General features: G+C 46.0%; 1 protein-coding gene and 1 non-coding gene across 42 annotated transcripts in view; both read right to left on the bottom strand.

Moving 5' to 3' along the window:
• UBAP2 (ubiquitin associated protein 2) overlaps positions 1-27,570 on the bottom strand; it is a 160,179-nt gene that overhangs the window by 19,441 nt on the left and 113,168 nt on the right. For 32 of the 41 annotated variants that reach the window (XM_035307986.3, XM_035308030.3, XM_035307978.3 and 29 more), the window contains 16 exons: positions 26,682-26,956; positions 25,730-25,899; positions 23,333-23,546; positions 14,719-14,758; positions 12,651-12,789; positions 11,752-11,821; positions 7,316-7,511; positions 6,498-6,589; positions 6,133-6,180; positions 3,442-3,520; positions 3,035-3,240; positions 2,621-2,720; positions 2,427-2,534; positions 2,206-2,273; positions 1,927-2,118; positions 930-1,842 (listed from right to left, as the gene is read on the bottom strand). In XM_035307986.3, the coding sequence (XP_035163877.1) occupies positions 1,747-1,842; positions 1,927-2,118; positions 2,206-2,273; positions 2,427-2,534; positions 2,621-2,720; positions 3,035-3,240; positions 3,442-3,520; positions 6,133-6,180; positions 6,498-6,589; positions 7,316-7,511; positions 11,752-11,821; positions 12,651-12,789; positions 14,719-14,758; positions 23,333-23,546; positions 25,730-25,899; positions 26,682-26,956 (2,093 nt within the window). In that variant the 3' untranslated portion in view covers positions 930-1,746. Of the gene's footprint in view, positions 1-929; positions 1,843-1,926; positions 2,119-2,205; positions 2,274-2,426; positions 2,535-2,620; positions 2,721-3,034; positions 3,241-3,441; positions 3,521-6,132; positions 6,181-6,497; positions 6,590-7,315; positions 7,512-11,751; positions 11,822-12,650; positions 12,790-13,308; positions 14,759-23,332; positions 23,547-25,729; positions 25,900-26,681; positions 26,957-27,570 lie in introns of those variants that run through there. The other 9 variants (XR_013534907.1, XR_013534905.1, XR_013534880.1 and 6 more) reach the window with 5 other exon arrangements.
• LOC118148468 (small nucleolar RNA SNORD121A) lies at positions 13,433-13,513 on the bottom strand. Its single transcript, XR_004735285.1, has one exon. It is a non-coding gene; the product is annotated as a small nucleolar RNA SNORD121A (small nucleolar RNA).

Consider the following 27,570-nt stretch of genomic DNA (forward strand, 5'->3'; position numbering starts at 1 on the left):
TGACTAATTTTAGTTGTAGACACTTGCCCTTTTTTCTAGTTAAGATCCTAAGCTGTGGGTTAATAGGAGTATTGGTCCCATCACAATAGGACCATTGCTTTTCAATTGGAGAGGCCAAACACAGAAAAAGTAGATTTTGACCCTAGTCTGGTTCTGACACAATGACCTGACTAGCCATTTTATTTCCTTATTTAACCTGGTCTGAAGCAGTGATTTAGGACTGAAAAGAGAGGCAAGAGCACCTTGGGCACACTTCCAGACGCTGAGCTGCCTGCCTGCGGGTTGAAGCACAGTTGTGGATGGCCAAGAGATCTGCCTCTCTCCTATGGCTCTTGGCTACTCTCTTGTTCTGGCCTGACCCAAGGTAAATGGTTGGTTGGGCCTTTCTGGAGCAGCTATGTAGCCGGGGATCCACCAGCCTACCTCATGACACCCTAAAACTCAATAGTCAGTCACATGTTCTACCACAGCTTTTGACTGCCAGTCAAGATGATTATGTTCAGTTGATAAACACCAAAAGACAGGTATACCTGTTCATACTTACTCTCCCTTAGGGTCTAGAACCCTGCTCTCTGTTCTTGGCTTTGCTTCAGATTGAAAAAGTCCCCTGAGGTTTGGAAAAGAAATTACCCTGCTCTGGTGTTCCACTTGACAGGGTTCTGTGGGATACTGCTGTATCCCTAAGTCTCTTAAGGCGATTTTAAAAAAAGCCAGGTTAACTTTGATCAACATGGCCTGGGCCCTGTGAGGAGGTTTAGCTGTCCTTACAGCCATTGTCATTTGGGCCAAGAGGGTCCAGTAAAAAGGAAAAACAATTCAAGCCTTTATAGCCTACGTCAGAAGACTGTGACCATGTCTCCTTTAGCCCTGTGAAGTCCAAGGCCTCTGCCCTGAGCTTCCCTTCAGTCATACCACACAGAGACCGTGCATGCTCTCAGAACTTTATTAGGTGGGGAATGGGCAAGAGAAAACACCTGAAACAGTTGCCCACCTGGTTAAAGACAACTGGAAGAGAGATGTGTTGCTTGGAGATTATCTTTGATTTTTAAAGGGGAGCTGAATGACTGAACAACTCAGATGATTATTTTTTAAATGGTCAGCTAGTCTCTAGTAAGTCTCTAGGGATATGACCAGAGCAGAAGCCCCTGTTCTATATGAAGAAAAACAGGTGCCCGTATTTGTGTTGGGTGGAGGGATATCACTACTATTCCCAAGATTTGGTGGAAGGGGCCATGACAGATGACAAAATGAACAGTTTCTCAGAAATAGAGGTATGAAGTAATTCCACAGGAAAGAAAACTAAAATAATAGTTTCCAAAGGAGTGAGACAAGTCGTGATTCTTCATTGGTACCTGACCCCTATACCCAAATAGCCTTGAACCAGCCTTCCAGAGACTGCCCCTAATGGCCCACTGGGCAGTGGCGGCTATGAAGAAGGCCTAAAGGCAGATGGGGTGGAGCGGCTTATTTTGCTACAGCAGAAAAGGGGCTTGAATGGGGAGAGCAGACCTGGCTAACATCTGCAGCCACCCCCGCCACTCCCCTAGACTTCTATCACATTTACAAATACATACATAAATACATTACATACAATAGCCAGTCTGGGAGGCAGGCTCCCCACAGAGGCACGGCTGACACAGTTAGTCTTGGGAATTCTAGGAAAGGGCACTGGGCTCCCATATATGTGCTCATGTGTTCTCTCCTGCCCAGGGTAAGCCTTGCCCCAGCCCACCCCTCTCTTCGGGTTTAGTTTGTCCAGTATGGAGAGTTGCCGTAGGCGGGTTTGGAGGCTTGAGACTTGGGCTGCAGGGAACTGGGCTGGCTGCGCTGACCTGAGCCACTCTGAGGAAGAGAAGGGAAGGCTGTCAAGGCTGGAACAGAACCCCTGGCCCAGAGCAGGGTGGCTGCCTCCATCACTGTGCTCACCTGGGCATCCTGTGGAAGGTGATGGTGCAGCAGCTGTGAGTGGGGCTGCTGGTGGGCTGGTAAGATGTGCAGGAATGGTGGGGGTGCATAGCCAGGGGCCGCTCCAGGGGCCAGGGGCCCAGTGGAACCCAAGGCGGAGGGCAAGCTGAAAGGTGGAGGGGTTCCTGCATGAAATCCCTGCTTGTCAAAAGTCTGCAGGGCAAAGAAGACAATAGTGAAGGTCAGGTTGTGCTGTAAACTCCCAAAAACCTATACACCCAACCCACCTTTGTCCCTCACCTGGGTCTTATTGTAGACAGAACCAGTCATATCAGGTAGACCGGTGGTGCTTGAAGGCACCGATACTCCTAGGAGGAAAAGCAGTTGTTCCCCACAGCAGTTGGTCCCAGCTCCAGGCTCCCCCACCTCCAGGGGCACTCGGGGGTTGCCCTGCCTGAGAAGGGATCAGGCAGGAGCCCACCACTCCAGGCCTTATCCTGCAAAGAAGAGGTTAACACTACCTTTGCCAGGTCCAGAACCTGCAGACTTGTTTGGTGCCTGTGATGGTCCACCATAGCCACCTTTGGTGTAGTCTGCTGCTGCTGTCCCTTGGGTCAAGTCATCATAACCTATAGTGGCAGGGTACAAGAGGAATGTGTGAGCCAGGCAAGCCTGTCTGACCCCATGTCTTGTCTGTCTGGGAAGCACCACTCACCTGTACTGTAGCCATGCTGACCATAACCACTGGCCTGCTGGAAAGGAGGTGTTGGGGCACTCAGGTTCACCCCATGCTGCTTGGCTGAGGCTGGAGGGACCTGGGAGGGGAAGCAGATGAGGTATAAGTGTAGAAGCACGCAAGCTGAAACTGGTCGGGTACCCCTGCCAGAGCCTAAGGCAGCAGGTGACATACCCACCATCACAGGGGACCTGTGTTTTCATTAGTGCAACACATGCTGGATCTAAACACAGCAGAGGAAAGTGACCTTGTTACCAGCATGAACAAGTCCTAAAGGCCAGATAAGATGAGTGGAATTATGACCCTCCCTCCCTGATGGAAGATAGGTCCCAGGTTTTCACCTGCCAGCAACCCAAAGCCAGGATACACAGTCACACCTGCTGAAATACTCACAAACATGGTGGGGCCATATTGGAAGGCACTGGGCATGCCTGTGTAGTAGGGAAGGCCAGTGTAGCTATAGCCAGGTGGCAGCGCAGGGTTCAGGAAGGGCTGTTGGGCTGTGTGGTGGGTCTGTGATTGGCTCTGCTGTGGCTGAGCTGGTGTGGTAGGGGGTGCAGGGGATGCAGAGTCCCCACGGCCAAATTTTGTGACATCACCTAGGAGAGAGCACTGACTCCAGCCACTGCCCTTCCTCCAACAAGAGACAGGCCAGGCTGGCTCCTGCGAACAGGAACTGGTCTGGTTGCCAGCTCGGCACAGGCCACCAAGAGGCCTCTCAGCCCTGCTGCTGCCGCTGCTTCCCAGCTCCTGGAATTCACGCTAGGCCAGCGCACTCCTCATCCACTGAGCAAACTCACCTGGATATGGATTACTAGCTAGGCTCCCATCTCGGCCAGCAAGTGCTGTGGGTGCAGCAAAGGGAATTCCATAGTAGTCCTAGGAAAGACCAGGGAGACCTGATCAGCAACTGGCCTTGCCCAACTCCCAGGAGAACAGAACCAGGACACAAAAGTCTAGGTGACACCACACTCCTGAAATGGACTGCACAACTGAAAGCCAGCAGTCTCAGAGAACGGCAAGTAAATGGTGCCCGTAGGCAACTAGGTAGCCTGCCTAACGCATGAGCACACAGACTGGCCAACCCTGCAGTTTCGCCAGGCAGAGCCCTGGAGACCAAGTTTTACACATCCATTTGACACCACAGGCAGATGCTTGTGTGAGTGCTTCGAGCTGAACCAACCTCGTTGGCTTTTGTGTGTGAGAGACTACAGAGCACCTAGGAAAGCTGACTTAACAGAGCAGACCCAAAAAAGGAAGCAAAAGAAGAGCAGGGGCCTGAAAGGTTTCAGAGGAGACGGGGCAGTGCCAGGTAGGCACAGGAATAAGCAGGACTCCAGGTGAAGCCTGGAACTGGCCTGTCACCACCTACTCTGCCCTCAAAACACTGACATGGCCTGGGACAAGCTTGTCCAACCCGCAGCCAGTGACGGCTTTGAATTGGCCCTACACAAATTCATAAACTTTCTTAAAACATTATGAAACGTGTTTGCAATTCTTTAAGTTCATCAGTTATAGTTAGTGTTCATGTATTTTATGTGTGGCCCAAGACAATTCTACTTCCAATATGGCCCAGGGAAGCAAAAGATTAGACAGACACCCCTGGCCTAGGACTTGGGGGAAGGATGGCAGATACAACACAGTGCGGAGCAGAGATGGCAAAACACCGTGGAGCTGTGTGGAGGAGGCCTGACCTGACCCTCACCATCCAGGGCCTCACACTCCAGGACACACCTGGTCCCTGAGGAAAGGGAAAGCCCTTGGGTTGTGCCCAATCACAGCCAGAGAAGAGCCATCCTGGCTGGAATGGCACTCACACCCTCCAGGAAACCTCCCAGAAACCCACAGCAGCCTACAACCCCTGGGGGAGGCAGAGTTGGGAAGGCACAGGAGAAAGCCCAGAAGAGGGAGCCCTTTCACAGACCATGAGAAATCTCCATGCTGGAACTAGGCTTACAAGCGGCAGAGGTTAACAAACAACCCGAGGGATAGAAAGAGCAACATATCAGCAGGGTACGGTGGCTCACACCTGTAATCCCAGCATTTTGGGAGGCCGAAGTGGGAGGATCATGAGGTCAAGAGATCGAGACCATCCTGGCCAACATGATGAAACCCTGTCTCTACTAAAAATACAAAAATTAGTTGGGCATGCTGGTGTGTGCCTGTAATCCCAGCTACTCGGGAGGCTGAGGCAGGAGAACTGGCTTGAACCCATGAGGCGGAAGTTGCGGTGAGCTGAGATCGTGCCATTGCACTCCAGCCTTGCACCTGGTGCCTGGCGACAGAGGGAGACTCTGTCTCAAAAAAAAAAAAAAAAAAAAAAAAAAGCAACATATCTCAAAAGGTGGGCTCCAGAGGGTGTTTTCTCTAAGGCACTAAGTGAGAAAAGCTAAAGGAGTGCTGTGAAAAGTGTGGAGACCACAGAGAGCCCCTGAAGCAGATGAATCCTGGGGCTCAGCACTGCCTCCCACACTCTGGGCCTTTGGCCCACCACAGATTGAAGGCGCGGCTGGGCCTCTGCTTCTGGAAATAAGGCCAGCAGGTGGAAAGGGCTACTCTTCTGAAACAAGAGCGACATTGTCATCTCTTTGTGCTCTGGCAGGGAAGGGGCAACACCAACGGGGAAGAGAATGAGAAGGCAGAGCCGCACAAGGGAGAAAACCTCTTCCTTTAGGAACAGGCAAGACTATGCAACAGAGGTTGACACGGCTGTCCCAATTGCTTGCAACTCTCTGACATGTGCCCTGGGAAATGGCAGAGCAAGAAGAGAGTGGCTCCCAGGCTGAAGTCCTGCCCACAGGCAAGGCAAGGAGCAGACCTATTTCCCTCTGTCCTCAGTTCTCTTCATGTGGCTATCCAGGAAAGGCCCACATCACATTCTAGCACCAATGGTCAGAATAAAGAGACAACCCTGGCCTCCAAGTAAGGCTGCAACCACCAGGGATGTCCCAGGGTAGGCATTCTCACAAATCTAGTTTGGAGGCCAGACCCAGAAAAAACCTAAAAGACCATCAGCTCAAGCCACTCATTCAGCTGGCGGCAGAAGAGCAGTCACTGGCCACCTCAGACTAAAGACACTATACGGTACTCTTGAGGAAGAGAAAAACATAAAACTCTAGGGCCAACTAAACAACCTCCATGTCCTGTGTCATATGACTTTTCTTAAAAAAAAAAAAAAAAAGAGAGAAAACAAGATGGAGGAGGGAAGATAAGGACCAATATTTAGCAGGGAGCATGGCCTACCAGGGCCCCAGGTGGTCCCCAGGTCCCAAAGGCCCTCATGTTTCCCAGGGATGAGCACTGTACACTCATGTGCCAAAGCTATGCCTGGCACAAACGCCAGATGAAAACAGTGTTCTCAGTAGTGGTGCTGAGGGGTTCCTCAGGCAGAGGATCCTAAGGGCCAGACAGGGTGCCAGCAAAGACCACAAGAAGAGGGACATGTACAAGATTCTGAACCCTCTGCTCTGACCAGTCCACACCCCACTCACCACTGGCAGCCGTGACTGCAGCATCTGGAGCTCGTCATAGCCATAGATCTGTGTGAGAACCAGAAAGGTTATTTTAGGAACCACATATAACCCCTGGGAGGCAGGTCAATCTAGGAATCAAAACAAGGTGGGGAGGCATAACACACCCGGGAATCGGATCTGGATCAGCTATGGCAACAGAGCCTGCCGTGACAGAATCTAGATAGAAGTAGACCACCAGGGCTCAGAGAGGCAGAGGTGGGGGACTCAGGGATGGAAGGGCAGCTTGAAGTGAGCAACCTGGGCCCCACACCAGGCTCTCACCAGGTACCAGCCCCTGAGGCCAGGTGAGCTGGGGCAGGCCAGAAGTCCCACCATGCACTCACCGGGTAGGCAGGAAGCAGTCCTCCAGGACCCACGAGGTACTGGTTGTGCAGCAGGGGAGGCACCCCCTGGGGCAAGTTTGGGGGTGCTTTGCCTGTAAAGTGAGAAAACAATCAAATGGAGGGAAGTGGTCACCACAAAGAGCGAGCATCTCAGCTGCTTCAGGAGAAGGCATAGTCACTGAGCTACCAGAGATGGGTCCAAAGAAGGGCAGTGGCCAAACGAAGCAGAGGGTCACACTATGAAGCAGTGAAGGGGAGACAAAGCCTGGCCACCACACTGAGGCTGTTTCAACGTCAGAGTGTTCTAGGCCCAGACAAAAGTAGCCCCTTTCCCCCAATCCCTAAGGTCCTGCTGTACTGAGAAAACAGACACAAAAAGTAATCTGCCTCCTCCAAAGAGGTCAAGGCACTCCTCCATGCAATGCCAGAAGAGGGACAGACTGAGTTCGAAGTGGGTTTTAGCAGCGACCATCAAATCACAGTCTGCTGGGCCTACAGACACCCTAGGTCTGCAGTCAGTCACAAAGACAGGCCCGGAGGAGCCCACAATAAGTCATCCCTGACCCCTCGAAGTCACAATGTCAACTGATGAACAGAGGAAAGACTGGAAAGCTAGAAGTAAATACTGGCCAGGAATGCTGCCAGGGAGAATCCATCTGCATCATCAGGGATGGGGAGATCAGGCCAATGGAACACACAGCACACCTGGTGGGCCTGCCCCTCAGACTCTCCTGATGCCTGCACTGTCTTCCTCAGAAGCCAAGCAGGTACCTTTGAGGGGCTCAGGGGTGGGCAGGAAAGGCCTCTGGAGCACATACCTGAGGTCACCAAAGGCACGGCCCTGGTACTGCTGCTGGACGCACTCGTGGGGGTCCCACCCAGGCAGAGGCTGTTCGCGGTATGCATGCTACTGGACAGGCTAGCACCTGAGGATGTGGAACTCGAGGTGGAGGTTGCTGCCGTGGAAAAGGTGGCTGAGGACTGGAGGGAAGGCGCGTTCTCCACACTGGCATGCTAGCAAAAGAAAAGCCAGGACACATGGATCTGGAGGCGGAGGAGGGTGCTGGGAGATCCTGGCCTGGCACTTGGGCCCACAGTCTCAAGGCTGAACAGGCAGGTGATGACACAGCCACCCAGGCACCCTTAAGGTGAGAGGCTCTGTGCTCAGTGCTCACTGCGGCCCCTCACAGCTGGTTCCAGCCATCAGGATACAACACATAAACCAAATATCAAGACTATTAACACTGAGCTCTAATGACCACAACTCTCTTTAAAAATCCTTCAAGTTGCTCATGCTTTGGCCTCCAAAATGAGGGCATAGAAACCCCAAGGTAACTTCAGATCTTAAATAAACACAGACCACCTGAATATGGGACGAGTACCTACCTCAAAGCAAAGCAAACAGTCTGAGAAAAGGCAAGCAGAGGCTACATGAAGCCCAGCCAAGTCTCAATCTTTTGGACATTCCCTTCTACTGGAATTGTCAGCCACTGTGGTCTGGAAACCACAGGAGGCTGAGAGAGGCCTTTGCTCCAAAACCCGGTGACACCTTTCACAGTCCACCAACACCTCACCAGGGCCCACCTAAAAGGGCATGGCCTGCCACTATGCCTGCTTGACAAGGTAACCCTAGGAAGAAAGAGTGAAACCCAGTAGAAGCCCCACATTTCAGAAGCCCTGACCAGCTGCTCAACCCTAGCAACAGGGCCCTATGGACAACTTCAAGCACTGAGAGAGTAAGTGGGAGAGGTACACCTAGGTAGGCAAAGCCAGTCCCCCCAAAAAAGAGGAATAAGCTCTGTAAAAGCGAGACCAGTCTCCAAACCAGGGCATAGAAAGCAGCATATAAACTCCTAGAGGAAAAGCCAAAGAACAGGAAGGGCCCAGGAAAAGGAGCCACCCCGCCTCCACAGACCAACTCTCCATGCCATCCCATGCCCACAGCTCACTATTCACCTGGGCACTGGCTCTAAGGAGCTAACACCCAGAAAAGATTCAACAAGGTGAAGACAGCCAAAAACATGGTTTCCTCGGGCTCCAGGGGTCTTGTTCCTTCAGCACAGACGGGCAGGACCAGGCTGGAGAGAGCCCCACCAGGAGCAGGGCAAAGGATGCACTGGCCTGCCTGCCATCTAGGTCCTTGCTAAGGAGAGCCAGACTCCCCACCATCTGCCACAGAAATCTTGAACAGCTCTGACCAATGCTCGCAAGTGTACTTGGATATATACAACCTTTTAATCTCGGAATTAAAAATGAACATTCCCCATTGCTAAGAGATGCTCACTAGGGAACTAGGTTCTGACTTGCTAAAAGGACAAGACTCAACTGGCAAGTCTCTTCTCCCTCAGCTGCCTGATGGGGTTCCTGTCTCTGGCCCTGATCTTCCAGAACTGGGAGGACATCAACCTGCTGGATTACAAGGTCAACACCAATTTTAAAGGCCTCACTTAGTCCATCCAGTAGGGCCTATGAAGTCAACTGCCAGATGGGCCCAGAGAAGCAAAGGCAGGAGAAGACGCTGAGATTTCCTTTAGGTTATTGATGGAGAGTGGTAAAGATCTAACTATGGGAAAAATGGAAGAAAAGGCATAGGTCCATGTGAAAAATAATAAACAGCAAACTTAGGGGAAAAATACCTGTACCTCCCATCACAATGGGCTCCCTAATATAGAGTTTCTAGAAATAGAGATCAAAGACCTAACAAAAAAAGGAACCAAGAATATAAATAGCATACAGACTGGGTGCAGTGGCTCATGCCTGTAATCCCAACACTTTGGGAGGCCAAGGCAGGTGGATCACCTGAGGTCAGCAGTTCAAAACCAGCCTGGTCAACATGGTGAAACCTTGTCTCTATTAAAAAAAAAAAAAAAATTAGTTGGGCGTGGTGGCGTGTGCCTGTAATCCTAGCTACTAGGGAGGCTGAGGCAGGAGAATCACTTGAACTCAGGAGGCAGAGGTTGCAATTAGCCATGACTGTACCATTGCAATCCAGCCTGGGCAAAAAGAGTAAAATTCCATCTCAAAAAATAATAATAAATAAGTAAAATAAAATAAAAATAAATAGCTCACATCAAGGAAATCAAATGTTTTTCAAATATATTTTCAAAAAGGATATAGAACCTCATTAAATTAAAAATTAGATTGACAGGCCATTTTTCTGCTAACATACTAAGAAAACACAAGTATTTAATAACACCATTTTGAGGAAGCAGTGGAGTAATAGGACATTTCGTTCACTGCCAGTGGGAGGTAAACAGGGTTGGTTCACTATGCAGGACAATCTGGAAATGTGTATAAAATCACAAATGCCTCGCTGTTCCGTATCCTGGACTGACCTGCTACATACAGATATACACATGAAAAGACTTATGTAGAAGGTTATCAAATGCAACATTCTCTATGGCATCAAGACTGAAAACGACCTGAAATAAAGGGCTGCCTAAATAACCTTCAATAACGTCATAAAGTAGAACTGTGAAGAACAAAACCAAAAACCCTTATATTTCAACATGGAAATATCAAGATACATTACTGAGTGGTGGGGGGGGAATGTTGAAGGGCACTGCACATAAAATGCTCTCATTTGTGTAACAAGAAAAAGAGAAAAGGGCAGATGATAATGGGAAAATGACTGTGTATGCATTGCGTTTATTTACTTTTATTAGAAGAAAAATCATCTAAAGGATTGAGAAAATATAAAGGTGGAGCCAAGTAGATGAGAGACAGAAAAACTTTTCAGTGCCTATCTTTCTATAACTTTTAAGATGAAATATTATAAACATACAGTTGACCCCTTAACAACACAGGTTTGAAATGTGTGGGTCCACTTAATAGGCAGATTTCTTTTTCAACCCAATGCAGGCATGCATAATTTGAAAACACACATATTTGGAAGGCTGACTTTTCCTGTAAATGGGTTCTGCAGGGTCAACTATGGGACCTGAGTATGTGTAGATTTTGGTGTTCGCAGGGATTCTGGGACAAATCCCCTGCATATATAGAGGGGCAACTGTATTAGCAATGTCACAATTCTGTCACATTGACAAAGTATGGGACCCACTGGATGAGACGATTCTGGCTGTGGTAGGTCGGAATATATGATCTAGTTTTTTTTTTTTTTTTTTTTTTTTTTTTTTGCAGAGACAGAGAGTGCAGGAGCACCAGGCTCCCAGGCAGCAGAGGCATAGACACACAGGGCAGCTCCACGGTGTTCCTGCTGAGGCCAGCTCACAGCTCCCATGAGCCACAGAGGGCAGGGGGACAGGCAGAAGTGTCCACACTGTGCTGTATTTTCAAAGTGGCAGTTTGTGTGTTTTATGACAAAAGATTCTGTGTAAGATTTGACTTGGAACATTAGAGTTTGAAAACCACAGCATTAGGCAGATCCTGAGGAAAGGACAGAATGTCTCATTTCTACCACCTCACTCTGTTGGTGAGCTGCTGCCTTCTTCAGAGGACACCAAGTTCACCAGTTTCCTGCCTCCTCATTTGTCTGCACCCTAATCCTTCCTCCCAGCCTGTGGACCTGTCTACTCCAACCTCACCCAACGCCTCCTGTTGCCCAGGAGCATGGACATCTTGTTAATCCAGGTGCCTTTCTATCCTCCCAATAGAGGCTTCAGCCTCTCCTAAGTTTCCATTGTGTGCCCTCTACAATCTACCTCCTCTCCTCCCCATCTCACTACCATTCACCCTGCAACTCACCACAACCTGGCTGATCCCTACCACTTAAAACCATGCTCAGACCTCCACAACCCACTGAGCCACACCTCAATAACCATAATCTAGGGCTATTCTTTGGCATATGAGGACAATTCCCGGCTGGTATGCCCACACCGGCCCTCCTGCCTGGCTTTTCACCAGGACACATTTGCTTCCACTCCTGCCCTTAGACTCTCTTTTCTCCAACACTGACCTTCTCACAGTCTCTGCCTCCGATTCAAGAAAGAAGGCACAAGGAAAGATCAAACAGCAAATTCCTGGGAGCCAAGTCACCACCTGACAATCCTGCCAATGACAGATCAGGTCTGGAGCAACAATTCTTCCCAGGTGCTACAAACTTAGAAAGCAAGATGTTCCCAGATGGTGCCCAGGAAAATCAGAAGCTTGAACCTGATCATGCCATCAAGACATTTCAGCCAACCAACTCTAGATTACCAGAAACTAAAAATCAGACTGAAGCCCCAGCTGCATATGACTAAGCCCCAGGTTCCCTAAGCATGGTGGATGAGGAGGAAGCCACACGGACACTTACTGTGTGTGACGTGCTCGAGGAGAGGGCTGTGTGCACAGAGGAGAGGCTGCTCTGGTGGCTGGAGAGTGAACTAGAAGATAAAACAGAGTGCCATTATGTCTGCCTGAACAAGCGATTCCAAATGAACAAGGCCCACATGGCTCAGTTAGCTAGATTCAAATTTGTCCCTAGTCCCTAGTGAAGGCCCAGCTTCAGACCCATCCTTGTTCCTTATCCCCACAGAACCCAATGATGGGGTCCTAACATAACGGACTTGCCATGCTTCTGTCAATAACATCCATTTGCTCCTCAGATGCAAAAAACTGAAAACAGCTGCACTAAGAACATGGCCATCCTTGACATCCCCATTACATTAGTGAATGAAGGATGAAGGTTCCTATGTTCAACCCCACATGCCAGAGTCAGAGGTGAAATTCCCATCAAATCCACTTTTGCTCCTGGCTAATGGGGGATGAAGAAGGCGGCTCCCCAGAAGACACACATAGCAACATCACCCATTTTCCTACACCTTGCTCTAATAACATCGTTTCTTCAGCCATGGAAAGTTCAAGTCAGATACCTGCTCAGAAATCCATCATTCTCATTCCACCTCAGTAGAATGCCCAAAGAGGCTAGGCTCAGGCACCCTCTGGAAGGTGAAGACAGGTGGCCTCACACTCTGCCCAGGGGACCCAGAGCTCTGTGCCAGCAGAGGCGGTACAAGCAGGCAAGGTTTCGACATCTGGTGGTTTTAAGGCACAACTTAGCCAAAACCTAAGCTAGAGTTTGGTTTAATGCAAAAGCCCAGGACATCATGTCAGAGACAACAGTGTGTTCTCTTCACGGGAGCAACCTTCTATAGGAGCTCCAGGACTCTGCCCTGTGGTACTTCTCATCCTGGGCCCACATCTCCCCCATACCTGCTAAGCTGAGAGAGAGGGCTGCCAGTCAGGTTGCCAGTGTGCTGGGATGTGGATGGCAGAAGTGCAGCGCAGGAGGTGGTACTGGGCAGGGAGCTCCCAGATGGGAGGGCAGAGGGAGGGCCTGCTGTCTTTGGAGCTGGAATGGATGAAGCAGCTATAAGAAACATATCTGTTTATTTCTACAACCAATCCTAAGTATCTGAAAATATGCTCAGTATCCTGTGACATGTCAGTTATATTCCCCAGGAAAATGCCAAACATGTCACCAGATAGCCCTTTGTCTGTCAAACACTACTACCAAAGGACACACCATGGTCAGCTGTTCAAGACACAGCAAAGAATAAGAAATGACACCTTTATAATCCAATCCATCCTATATGGGGACATACTTTTCCACCTAAAGGAACCTAAGCTGTAGATGCACCCAGAAAGAAAAACAAGTGCTGACCCTAACATGTAGAATTATAATGTGAGGCAAACTCCTCAAAGGGCACAGCAAAGGGGAATAATAAGCTGACAGGCAACACCACCTATATGTGCTTCTGCCACGTCAGGCTGACTCTACCAATGTTCATGGCCAATGTAAGGAAGTGGGGGCTGATGCATATGTTGTGGAGAAACACAGACACTTAACATCTGCAGAAAGAACACACACCTAACACCTACTTCCGAATGCACAGTGAGCATTTCCTTGGTATGTGCTTGAATAGATGAATCTCGGAGCACATAAATGAGCTTCTTAGGCTTCAGAAAGGACGTGGAGACACTCAATCCTAGCTGTGGAAAGACTCAGTTTCAGTGCTGTCCACACATACAACTCAGATATGTGCTTGGAAATAAAACATCATTGTCTTTTCCAGTTAGGAAAGAGGAGCAACCCTGTTCTAAAATGGGAAGCACTTGAGTCTCTAAAGGAAGAGCAGGTCAAAAACAAACATAAGCAGTAAAAGGGTCAACTTACACCTACGTGAATTCTTACAGAGGCCTTTTTACTGGCAGTCTATTCCATATATAAACCCTGTTCTTAGAGAAACCATATAAAGACACCACAGATACACCTCACCTAAAACTAAGACCCCAAAAGGTACCACCTTGGGCCTTGGATTACAATGCTAACAGCTTCACAGGAAGCCTCTCTGAACAAACAACAACAACAACAACAAAAGGGGGTGTGGAGGGAAGGGGAGAAGGAAGTGTGGGAGAAGAGAGTAGTATAGGAAATGAAAACCTAGGTTCATGTACACTGCTTCCCAGATACTTTAGTTCTTGACCCATGCCTAGACAAAAGAAATGTGCCACTACCACTGCTAGAATCAAAAGTTCCTCTGTCATCCAACAAGCTCAGAACGATCAACGAACCTCCAACCATGAGGTGTGAGCTACCATACCCAGTTAATTTTTTTGAATTAATTTTTTGAAGAGATGAGGGCTCACCATGTTGCATAGGCTGGTCTCAAACTCCTCAAGTGTTGGGATTATAGGCATGAGCCATCGCACCAGACCTGTTTTTTGTTTATAAGAGACAGAGTTCTCACTCTGTCACCCAGGGTGGAGTACGGTGGTGTGATCATAGCTCACTGTAGCTCTGGGCTCAAGTGACCCACCTGCCTCAACCTCCCCAGTAGCCAGGACTACATGTGTGTGCCACCATGACCAGCTAATTTGTTATTATCTCTAATTTACTGAGACAGGGTATCACTATTCAGGCTGGTACTGAATTCCTGGTCTCAAGTAATCCTCCTGGCTTGGCCTCCCAAAGCACTGGGATTATGGGCATGAGCCATCCTGCATGACCCAGGCATCTTTCAAATGCATACTGTATGCTGCACCTGTGGTGCAGTCTGATTAGGGCAGAAGAATGAGACCATCACCTCCTTCTTGCTGTGGCTATGACATTTCTAATACTACCACCAGCTAATACCTGATCCAAAAAACAAAAAAGGCAAAAGGGCTGCTTTTTAAAGAATTAGCCATTGAACAACTGGTGTTTTCCGCATCATGTGAGCTATCTTCCTCTGTTGGGTTGGCACCAGCCATGACAAGAGTAGCTTGCTGCTATACTTACTGTCTAGTGTCTGCTGGCTTCGACCACCACCATGTCCATTCTATAAGGAACAGAAGAGAACATAAACTCACAAAATGAAATCATTACATAGGTGGCTTTTTATATTTTCTATAACATAGCTTAATCAAGAAACAATGATCTCTTTTATTCTATTTTTTAATAAAGGGGAGGTAATACAACAAACTCTCATATAAGAGCAAAAATGTTTTTAAAGAAATTTTTTTCATCTCCCCAGGTTCAGGTGATCCTCTCCATGAGCTTGCCTAGTACCTGGGACTACAGGTGCATCCCAATGTGCCTGGCTAATTCTTGTACATTTTTGTACAGATGGGGTTTTGCCATGTTGACCAGGCTGGTCTCCAACTCCTGGACTCAAGCGATCCTCCTGCCTTGGCCTCCAAAAGCACTGGGATTACAGGCATGAGCTACCATGCCCAGCCCCAAATAACTTTTTTTTTAAAAGATAACTGGGTTTCACCATGTTGGCCAGACTAGTCTCGAACTCCTGACCTCAGGTAATCTGCCCACCTTGGTCTCCCAAAGTGTTGGGATTACAGGCGTGGGCTACCATGCCCAGCCAAAAGATAACTTGCACACCAAAAATCATCACATTTTATATCACTAGCAAAATGATTCTGAGAGAAAAAGATGTTTTCTTGAAAGGCAGCTTTTCTTAAGTGGGTTGGGTAGAGAAAGGGTTAAGGCAATGCAGTCCCAAAAAGAGCAGAAACGGAAACCAACTAACTGGTTGGGGCAAACCATGAGGCATCTCAGTGGTATTAATACATATGAAAGAGGCATCCTTACAAAAATTATTTCTACCTCCACAGAATGAACAGGGAACATATGGCATGAAACAATCAACATCAGAACAAACAGTGTCCCAAGATAAAAGAAACATCAAAAAAGCTCTAACAGATTATTTCTTACAAATTGCAAAAACACCCTATAGTTGTTGCCTCTGTATCAACTCAAATCTTATATAACCTCTGCTCATGAATATCAGACTTACTTATGATACTCTTTGTTCTACAAAGTTTTATTTTTTACAAGTTATGTTTTTATAAGAAATATAGACAATCAGAACTACTAGGAAAAAAATAAGTTAAAATAACAGGTTATAGTCAGGGAAAGGGAAACAACATACCTCATCAAATATATACAAATAGGTAGAAAGAAATCAAAGATCGAGTTTTCTGGCTCACCCTACCCTAAGGTTCATGCCCCACTAAGTGTATTTACATGACCCATGCTAAACAACACAATCCCTGACATATAAAGGAGTCTGCTTTAAAATGCACCAGAAAAAAAAGCACAGAAAAGTGGAAAAGGAAACAGCGGTCATCAGACCTGAGGAATGCTTCATTTCAGCTTGAAAAAAAATTTTTTTTTTTTGTTTTTTGTTTGAAACAAAGTCTCACTTTGATGCCAGGCTGGAGTGCAGTGACACAATCTCAGCTGACTACAACCTTCAACTCCCTGGTTCAAGCAATTTCCCTGCCTCAGCCTCCTGAGTAGCTGAGATTACAGGCATGTACAACCACACCCAGCACATTTTTGTATTTTTAGTAGAGACAGGGTTTCATGATATTGGCCAGAATGGTCTCAATCTCCTAACCCCGTGATCCACCCACCTCAACCTCCCAAAGAGCTGGGATTACAGGCATAAGCCACTGCACCCAACCTGAAAATCATTTTTAAAACTCAAAATATACACAAACTGATACCACAGAGGGCCACACTATTTGGGAAGGGGAAAATTCTAGGCAAAAGAATGACAAGAAGCCAGGCATGATGGTTCACGCCTGTAATCCCAACACTTTGAGAGGATGGTGTGGGTATATCACTTAAGCCCAGGAGTTGACAACCAGTCTGGCAAAATGACGAGACCCCACCTCTACAAAAAATTAATCAACTGGTTGGGCATAGTGGCATGCACCTGTACTCCCAGCTACTCAGGAGGCTGAGGCAAGAGGATCATCTGAGCCCAAGAGATTGAGGCTGCAGTGACCTCTGATCGTGCCACTGCACTCCAGCCTCAGTGACAAAGCAATTCCCTGTCTCTAAAAAGAAAAAAAGAAAGGCAAGAGCAAAAGCAAAGTAGTATCAAAGGGTTAAGAAATCAAAATCTCTAGAAGAAAACAAAATCAACCAGCTGAGTAAGGAATGAAATGAGCAGTGATGTGGGCAAGAAGAGTGAGAGGTGACATTAGAACAGGAATTGAGATATACTGGAGATGACAAAGACTGATACGTGGACACGATGTGGCCTGATTTCTGTTTTATTTATTATTGTTTTTTGAGACCGAGTCTTGCTCCATTGCCCAGTCTGCAGTGCAGTGGCACAATCTCAGTTCAATGAAACCTCCACCTCTCGGGTTCAAGCAATTCTCCTGCCTCAGCCTCCCAAGTAGCTGAGATTACATGGGTGAGCTACCACGCCCAGCCAATTTTTTATATTTTTAGTACAGATGGGGTTTTACCATGTTGGCCAGGCTGGTCTCGAACTCCTGACCTCAGGTGATCTTCCTGTCTCAGCCTCCCAGAGTGCTGGGATTACAGACATGAGCTACTGTGCCCAGACTTATTTATGCTTTATTAATAGTACAGATCAGCACTTTTGAAAAATATTTTCTATATTAATGGCAATATTCTATGTCTGCACAGTCCTATGGCATAGCCACTAACCACATCTGGCTAATATGCACTTAAAATATGGCCAGTGTTTGAGGAACTGAACTTCTGACTACTTTAATTACATTTACATAGCCATATGCAGCCAGTGGTTGCCATACTGGAAAGTACAGAAATAAACATTGTGTTAAAAATGACATATCAGGCCGGACATGGTGGCTCACAACTGTAATCCCAGCACTTTGGGAGGCCGAGGCAAGCAAATCACTGGAGGTCAGGAGTTCGAGACCCACCTGACCAACATGGTGAAACTCCGTCTCTTAAATTAGCCAGGCGTGGTGGTGCATGTGTGTAATACCAGTTACTCGGGTGTCTGAGGCAGGAGAACTGCTTGAACCCAGTACGAAGAGGTTGCAGTGAGCAGAGATTGTACCATTGCACTCCAGCCCAGGCAATGGGATCTATACATCATCAAGGGGGTAACAAATGGCCAGGGGACTATAGAAAATTAAGATAGATCAAGTCAATGTAGACAAAATGAATAATGATACCAGTCTTCTCTTCCTATAAGGTGTTAAGGATAATAACAGACAGTGATATGCCCTACAGGAAGGAGACAAAGAATATTCCCTGAGGAATCCAAACAAGCTCACCTATGGTACTCTATACCCTACCTGTACTAAAAATACAAAAAATTGGCTGGGCGCGGTGGCTCACGCCTGTAATCCCAGCGCTTTGGGAGGCCGAGGCGGATGGATTACCTGAGGTCAGGAGTACGGGACCAGCCTGGCCAAGATAGTGCAACCCCATCTCTATAAAAAAAATACAAAAATCAGCCAGGCGTGGTGGCGGGTACCTATAATCCCAGCTACTCAGGAGGCTGAGACAGGAGAATGCGCCATTGTACTCCAGCCTGGGTAACAAAAGCAAAACTCCTTCTAAAGAAAAAAAAAATTAGTCAAGCATAGTGACACATGCCTATAATCCAGCTACTCAGGAGGCTAAGGCAGAAGAATCGCTTGAACCCAGGAGGTGGGGGTTGCAGTCAGCCGGGATCGCACCACTGCACTTCAGCCTGGACGACAGAGTGACACATCATCTCAAAAAACAAAACAAAAAAATAAAAATAACTAAGGAAAGGAGACAATACCACTATAGACCTCAGAGACATTAAAAGGACAGTAAAACATTACTGGTATAAAACACTGTTAAAAAAAAATTGAAGTTTTGGCCGGGCGTGGTGGCTCAAGCCTGTATGTAATCCCAGCACTTTGGGAGGCCAAGGTAGGTGGATCACAAGGTCAACAGATTGAGACCATCCTGGTCAACATGGTGAAACCCCGTCTCTACTAAAAATACAAAAAATTAGCTGGGCATGGTGGCATGTGCCTGTAATCCCAGCTACTCGGGAGGCTGAAGCAGGAGAATTGCCTGAACCCAGGATGCGGAGGTTGCGGTGAGCCGAGACCACGCCATTGCACTCCAGCCTGGGTAACAAGAACGAAACTGTCTCAAAAAAAAAAAAAAAAAAAAAATTGAAGTTTTATACCAGTAAACTAACAACTTAGATGAAATGGACAAATTCCTTGACATACACAAATAACAAAAGAAATTGAGGCACAGCGGTTCACACCTGTAATCCCAGCTACTCAGAAGGCTGAGACAGAAGAATTGCTTGAGACCAGGAGTTCAAGACCACCCTGGGTACCATAGCAAAACTCCAGCTCAAAAAAAAAAAAAAAAAGTCTGAATAGCCAGCTACCAATTGAAGGAACTGAATTTACAATTACAAAACTCCTTGCCAAGAAAACTTCTGGCCCAGATGGCTATACTGATGAATGCTACTAAATATTTAAAGTAGGCAGGAGGAAAATCCAACACAAACTCTTTCTGAAAAATAAAGAGAGGCTGGTGATTAAAAAAAAAAAAAAGTGACAATTACATTGCACAGTAGCCATCAAGAACTAACATCTAAAATGAGGGTGGAGAATCGACAAGTAGCAATATGTAGAGGGAAAAGTCTAACAAAGGTTTAACTGTGTTTGGAGTGTAAAGAGGTAGAATTATCTAGCACGCAGTGGAGAATATATAGTATCAGGTTGAGGGTGGGTGCAGTGGCTCATGCCTGTAATCCCAGCACTTTGGGAGATGAAGGTGGGCAGATCACTTGAGGTCAGTAGTTTGAGACCAGCCTGGCCAACATGGTGAAACTCCACTTATACTAAAAATACAAAAATTAGCCAGGCAGGGTGGCACACACCTGTTGTTCCAGTTACTCGGGAGGCTGAGGCAGGAGAATCACTTGAACCTGGGAGACAGAGGTAGCAGTGAGCCGAGATCACACCACTGCACTCCAGCCTGGGCAACAGAGCAAGACTGTGTCTCAAAACTCAAAAAAAAAAAATTAAGTTGGGCATGGTGGTTCATTCCTGTAATCCCAGCATGTTAGGCAGCTGGGGTGGGTGGATAAGGAGTTCAAGGTCAGGAGTTCAAGACCAGCCTGGCAAACATGGTAAAACCCCATCTCTACTTAAAAAGAAAAAAGAAAAAAAAAATTAGGCATGGTGGTGGGTGCCTATAATCCCAGCTGCTGGGGAGGCTGAGGCAAGAGAATCATGTCAACCCAGGAGGTGAAGGCTGCAGTGAGCGAAGACCATGCCATTGCACTCCAGCCTGGGCAACAAGTGGGAAGCTTCCTCTCAAAGAAAACAAAAAAATTATATATATATACACTATACTATATATACATATATATATATATATGCATGCATGCATGCATGCATGCCTTCACCTCCCAAAGTGCTGGGATTCCAGACGTGAGCCACCATGCCCAGCCTGTTAAGATTATGTAGAAAGTGTTACATGATGAGCTTCTCAAAAACTTATGTTGAAACTTAAAACCAGCTTGTCATTAGGCAGGCAGGGTGGCTCACACCTATAATCCCAGCACTTTGGGAGGCCAATGTGGGCGTGTCACCTGAGGTCAGAAGCTCAGGAACAGCCTGGCCAACATGGTGAAACCCTGTCTCTACTAAAAATACAAAAATTAGCCAGGTATGATGATGGGTCCCTGTAATCCCAGTTACTCAAGAGGCCAAGGCAAGAGAATCACTTGAACCAGGGAGGTGGAGGCTATAGTGAGCTGAATTAGTGCCACTGCACTTCCAGCCTTGGCGACAAAGCAAGACTGTCTCAAAAAAACAAAACAAACAACAACAAAAAAAACAAGCTTGTCATTGAAATTTCCACTGTTTACATGGTTTTTCTTGTTTTAGTACCCATCTTTCAGGACATAGACTCTAATTTATGCTATCGAAGAGTCTCTTAGAAGGTAATTTTAATTTGTGGATATTCTAGGCTGTGGAAGGGGAAGAGAAGAAGGAAGGGAGGATGACCGATTTAAGATGGCCAAGGCACACAGATATTTTTCTGAATGTTTAGCTGAAAGGAATAATGGAAAAGACAAAACATGGAAAGCTCCACTTTACTCTGCTAACATGTTCCAAGATTCTAATCCAGTCTGTGATTTTACATCTCATTAGAGTTAGAGTAGCATAGCCTCAGAAAAGATCGCTTAAAAACATTATTTGGTTTACTACGTCTTTTTTTTTTTTTTTTTTTTTTTTTTTTTTTTTTGAGACAGAGTCTCACTCTGTTGCCCAGGCTGGAGTGCTGTGGCGTGATCTCCACTCACTGCAACCTCTGCCTCCTGGGTTCAAGCGATTCTCCCACTTCAGCCTCCCAAGTAGAGTAGCTGGGACTATAGGCACACACTGCCAATCCGGCTAACTTTTGTATTTTAGTAGAGACAGGGTTTTACTATGTTGCCCAGGCTGTTCTCGAACTCCTGATCTCAGGTGATCTGCCCACCTCAGCCTCCCAAAGTGGTGGGATTACAGGAGTAAGCCACCGCGCCCAGATTCCTATGTGTTTTTAATGCTCTCAGCCATTTGTGTGCTTTATAAGATTCCTTGAGATTAGCCTGGGCAACATTATAAAACTGTGTCTCTACAAAAAGAATTAGCCAGGTGTATCTGCAGTCCCCACTACTCAGGAGGCTGAGGCTGTAAGGAGTTGTGATTGTACCACTGCACTCCAGTGGGTGACAGTGCCAGAACCTGTCTCAAAATGAAGAAGAGAAGGAGATGGAGGAAGGAGGAGGAGGAAGATGAGGATGAGGAGGAGAAGGAAAAGAAGAGGAGAAAGAAGAAAGAGGGAAGAAAGGAAGAAGAGAAAAGAAAGAAGAGAGGAGGGGGAAGAGGAAGAAGAGAGAGAAGGAGAAGAGGAAGAGGAGGAGGAGGAGGAAAAGGAGGAAGGGGAGGAAGAAGAGAGGAAGAAGAGAGGAAGAGAAGGAGGAGGAGGAGGAGGAGGACGACGACGACGACGACGACGACGACGACGACGACAAGATTCCTTAATTCAAATGCAATTAAGACATTGGATGCAGGCAGGCAGATTTAATATAGAAACCACCACAATGTAGTTGTTTACTTGGCTCTAAAAAGGCTTCTTCCTAAACTGGAAGCATATCTGTACTTTTCTCAGCTGCCTACACAAAGTAAGATGCTGCAAATGTGTGTGTGAGGGTATATCTATGGTAGGAAGGGTTTTTGTGGGGCAATGGTTTAGATTTACTCACAGAATTATCAAGTCCCAGCACTGTTAATAAAAATTGTTGGCTTAAAATTTTTACTTAGAAACCTTAGGTATACAGAGTTGTTGAGCTGAAATCCTAAGATATCATGTCATATTTACAAAATAATGTCAAGTGATAAAAGGAACAAAGAGCCCAGTGTGGTGGCTCACCCTGTAATCTCAGCACTTTGGAAGGCCAAGGCAGGTGGATTGCTTAAGCCCGGGAGTTCAAGATTGATCAGGCTGGGCAACATAGGGATACTGTCTCTACGAAAATACAAAAGCCAGCCAGACATGGCAGTGCATGTCTGTAATCCCAGTTCTTCCAGAGGATGGGTTGGGAGGTTTCACTGAGCCCAGGAGGTCAAGACTATGGTGAGCTGTGATCGTCCCACTGGACTCTATCCTGGGTGACCAAGCAAGACTCAGTACTCCACCCAAAAAACAAGCAAAAAACAACAACCCACAGAATTGCTGCTCACACACTGAATACTCACATATTAATAATTTTTAGCATTTTTCAGCAATAAAGTATCTTTAATTAAGAGATCCACATTGTAACTTTTATATATACTAGGAAGCCAAAAATTTAGTGCAACTCCCTTTATTGCAGTGGTCTGAAACAGAACCTGTGGTATCTTCAAGGTATGCCTATAATGCTATCCATATTATTTTAGTGTCCTGAGAGGCAATGATGTTCAAGCATTACTAGTGTGAGCTAGTTTAAAGGGTGAACAAGAAACATGAAAACAGTAAGAACAGCTGATTTAGCCTAGCAGCAATGTGTATACTTACTTGTTCTATATAAGTTTCTAAGATTCTCAGGAGATATTGGTACATCTCAACTTAACAGAAAGCATACAACTGGCAATGACAATCAGATATGCAGCTAACAGGAATCTAGAATGGCAAAACTTTACAACTATCACAAATAGAACTGGTTCCTTTATATGTAGTCCAGTATTATTAACAAAAATACCTAAGAGTGATAGAGAAGCAAATACAGTCAAAGCAAATGGGGCAATCAGAGAGAAAGCAGCACATGAAATATGCAGACATGGGCAGGGTCAGACAATGTAGAAGTGCCAGTACTACAGCCAAAGTGCTCATACTACACGGATGCTTGGTTTTCTCCACAATATGAACCTGTGGATCTAGCCACATACCCAAGAGCATGGGTGCTACAGATGCCCACTGTAAACAAACTCAATGAACTATAAGGATTCTACTCAAAAGGTTAGTCAATTTGTAAAATAAAATCATATTCAAGAAGCATAATTTAACCAAACATGGATTTCCAAATCAGATAGACATCCTATGAGAAAAATCCTGAAATACCACTTACCATGATGGTTCCTGGAGCTGACTCTGATGGACTCACAGGGCTTTGGTATGGGATGCTGTTATGCACAGAACTCTGGTCATAGGAGGAAGACGTTGCTACTGGACTAGCAGAACTCAGCGATGAGCTGGTCAGACTACAGGAGGTAATGACAGAAGTTGTATACGTGGAGTTCTGTACTGCACTGGTCATTGGTAAAGATGTATTCAAAGGCTCACTGAAAAGAGTCAAAGATATTAAACAAAATTTTGTTATTTTAAATAACATTATGAATAAAAATAAATAGCTTCATTAGATGCAAGTACTTCATCAATCCATTGTCCCAAAAGAGACCCACCTAATTTAATTGAGAGATAGGGGGACATCTTTAAGAATACTCAGTCCAGCCTGGGTGGCTTGCACCTCTAATCCCAGCACTTTGGGAGGCCGAGGCGGGTGGATCACAAGGTCAGGAGATCAAGACCATCCTGGCCAACATGGTGAAACCCCATCTCTACTAAAAATACAAAAATTACCCAGGCATGGTGGCAGGCGCCTATAATCCCAGCTACTTGGGAGGCTGGGGTAGGAGAATTGCTTGAATCCAGAGGGTGGAGGTTGCAGTGAGCCGAGATCACGTCACTGTACTCCAGCCTGGCAACAAAGCGAGACTGTCTCAAAGAAAAAAAAAAAGAAAAAGAAAAAAACAAAAATACTTATGAAGGTTCTTTAAGGACTCTAGGTGTTTGAGACCATCTTTAAGAAGGGAACTTAAGGCCAGGTGTTGTGGCTCACGCCTGTAATCCCAGCACTTGGTGAGACCGAGGCGTGTGGATCACCTGAGGTCAGGAGTTGGAGACCAGCCTGACCAACATGGAGAAATCCTGTTTCTCCTAAAAATACAAAATTAGCTGGGCGTAGTGGTGCATGCCTGTAATCTCAGCTACTCAGGAGGCTGAGTGAGGAGAATCGCTTGAACCCAGAAGGCGGAGGTTGTGGTGAACTGAGATCATGCCATTGCACTCCAGCCTGGGAAACTTAAGAGCAAAACTCCATCTCAAAAAACAAACAAATAAAAAGGGAACTTAATTACCAGGTTTTGACTCTGGAATGTGGAAAAGCTAACTAAAAAAAACAAACAAAACAAAACCAACCAGGCATGGTGGCTCATGCCTGTAATCCCAGCACTTTGGGAGTCTGAAGCAGGCAGATTCCTTGAGCTCCAGAGTTTGAGACCAGCCTGGGCAACATGACAAAATCCCATCTCTACAAAACATACAGAAAATTTAGCTGGGCATGGTGGTGCATGCCTATAATCCCAGATCCTTAGGAGACTGAGGCAGGAGGATTACTTAAGCCTGGGAGGCAGAGGTTACAGCGAGCCAAGATCATGCTGCTGCACTCCAGCCTAGACGACAGAGCAAGATACTATTTAAAAAGAAAAAAAAGAAAAAAAAAGAGGCCAGGCGCAGTGGCTCATGCCTGTAATCTCAGCATTTTGGGAGGCTGAGGCAGGCAAATCACCAGGTCAGGAGTTCAAGACCATCGTAGCTAACACGGTGAAACCCTGTCTCTACTAAAAATACAAAAATTAGCTGGGCATGGTGATGCGTGCCTGTAGTCCCAGCTACTCAGGAGGCTGAGGCAGGAGAATCACTTGAACCTGGGAGGTGGAGGTTGCAATGAGCCGAGATGGCGCCACAGCACTCCAGCCTGGGTGACAGAGCAAGACTCCAGCAGGAGGCAGGAGAGAAAAGAAAACTAAAATCTGAGATTTTTGTATTTATAAAATATTCCACTGAAGAAAAATTCCTGTTCCATAGATGTGGAGAAATTAGATCCCTCATAGACTACTGGTAGGAATGTAAAATGCTACAGCCACAGTGGAAACAGTATGGCAGTTTCCCAAATGGTTAAGAATTAACCATACGAACCAGCAATTCTACTCCTGGGCTATATATCCCAAAGAACTGAAAGCATGCAAAACTTGAAACCAAACCTCCATAGGAGCATGATTCGCTACAGTCAGAAAGAGCAAACAACCTAAATGTCCACCAACTAATGAATGAACAAAATGTTTATTTTGTAATGAAATATTTGGCAATAAAAATGATACACTCAACATGGGTGTACCTTGACAACTTATACTAGGTGAAAGATCAGACATAAAAGGCCACACATTCCAAGATTCTAGTCATCTGAAATGTCCAGGTAGACAAATCCAGAGACAGATTATTTGTTGCTAAGGGGCAGGGGAATGAAGAAACTGAGACTATCAGCTACAGATATGGGTTTCTCATGGAGATGATGGGTAACACTGAGGATAGGTACACAATCCTATCACCACAGCATGTATTCTTTCCACCAGGTGATCTCTTAGGGTCTATTTTGCTTCATAACAAAGGACTAAATATCCATTACCTTAAAGACTTTGAATATAAGCTGATAGGAATCTGATTACTATTTTCAGTGCTTGGAGCTGATCCAAATTCAGAGAGAGAAGGTTCTGACCCAAATTCCAGGGCCCCAAACTGCACATTTAATCCTGTGACATCTGCTGAACCAGGCATTTCCACTGCAGAAGTTGAAATCTGAAAAAGCAAAGCTGTCATGTCAGGAACAGAGGCCACAGATTCCAGGTCACAAAGGCCAGAGTTAAACAAACATTTAGGTTCCCAGGCAATACTGGCAGGAAGGAGGAGTGAGAAACAAACAGAAAAAATGAATAAGACTTTTCTGAAAAGAGAAAGAAAATAAATGAGCAAAGAAAAATTAAAAGTTGGGCTGGGTGTGGTGGCTCAGCTCATGCCTGTAATCCCAGCACTTTGGGAGGCCAAGGCAGGAGGATTGCTTGAGCCTAGGAGTTCACCACCAGCCTGGACAACACAGCAAGACCCTGTCTAATTAAAAAAAAAAAAAAAAAGGAGAGAAATTAAAAGTTAAACAGGAATGGTTGGCATTAATATCACCACCTGCATCTAAGAGTAGGAAGGGGAAGTGGTGATGGGTGGGAAGTGAACACTGAGCTGACTACTGTTTCAGGGATTCACCAACGATGAAACCATCACCTGGTCAAGGAAGCATGCATCCTCCAACTATGAGATATACAGAAAAACACTCAAGAACAACAGTTCTCTGAGCCAGATCTTCAAATCTGTACTTGAAATAAAGATCTGTGATTCTCAGCACAAACCCATTCCCTCTAATACTAGTCTGATCACTCGGAAATGGTTATATCCTCATAATGCAATCAATAAACTATGTGCTTGAAAAACACTATATCCCAGTTTCCAAAACTTAGTATCCCACTACTTGAGCTGAATGTAAAAATAACTCCACCTTTAGGACTGTGACTTCATGATGAAATGCCCACCTTAGAAGCTGGGGGTATCCGCCGCTTAGCAAGTTTGATGTGTTTGGGCTGTGGCTGGTGGGCAGACACAGAGATATTTTCGATGGTCATGCTGGGAAGCTGCAAAAGCTTGTTCACAGTGGAGGGACTGTCTCCAGGCCTTGATTCTCGACGTTTTGCCTGGGAAGGAAAGGACTCCAAACCAGGAGGAGGAACAGTGACTGCCTGGCTCTGGTGCTGCTGTCGCTGGCTCAACTGGCTAAGAACTGGGGATGGCTCAGGTTGAGATTTGAAGTCTAAAAAAAAGTAAGCAGCAATTTATGAGGCACAATGGCTTCAGACTCCCTCTTCAATTATTACTTATCATGAAGCGTTCCATTACCACCAATTTCTCCAAATCATCTTCCAGATGAATTTCTTAGGTTTTACACATACTATATGTAATACCTTATTTATGATAAACGGGAAAAGGTTCCCAAATAGGTATGTGCCTTGTTTCCTACGCAGAGAGATATGGTTTACGTTTAGCCTACAGGGTGATGAGCTTGTGAGAACAATATTGAGGTGCTATACACAGCATTAGTTGTGTATCATTAGCTAACAGAGAGCCATACTTTAATTATTTTATATATTTTCTATATAACTTTTAAAAATTTGAGCCAGGCACAGTTGCTCATGCCTATAATGCCAGCACTTTGGGAGGCTGAGGTGGGAGGACTGCTTTAGCCCAGGAGTACAGGGCTACAGTGAGCTATGATTGCACCACTGCATTCCAGCCTGGGTGACAAAGCAAGACCCTGTCTCATCCAAAAATTAAAAAAAAAGAAAAATTATTAAGTTTTTAGACTGATAAATATATATGATGTTACCAAATCCAAAAGATATAATAATATGTATGATGAATATAAGT

This window comes from Callithrix jacchus, chromosome 1, assembly GCF_049354715.1.
Source record: "Callithrix jacchus isolate 240 chromosome 1, calJac240_pri, whole genome shotgun sequence".
In the NCBI taxonomy this organism is placed as follows: domain Eukaryota; kingdom Metazoa; phylum Chordata; class Mammalia; order Primates; family Cebidae; genus Callithrix; species Callithrix jacchus.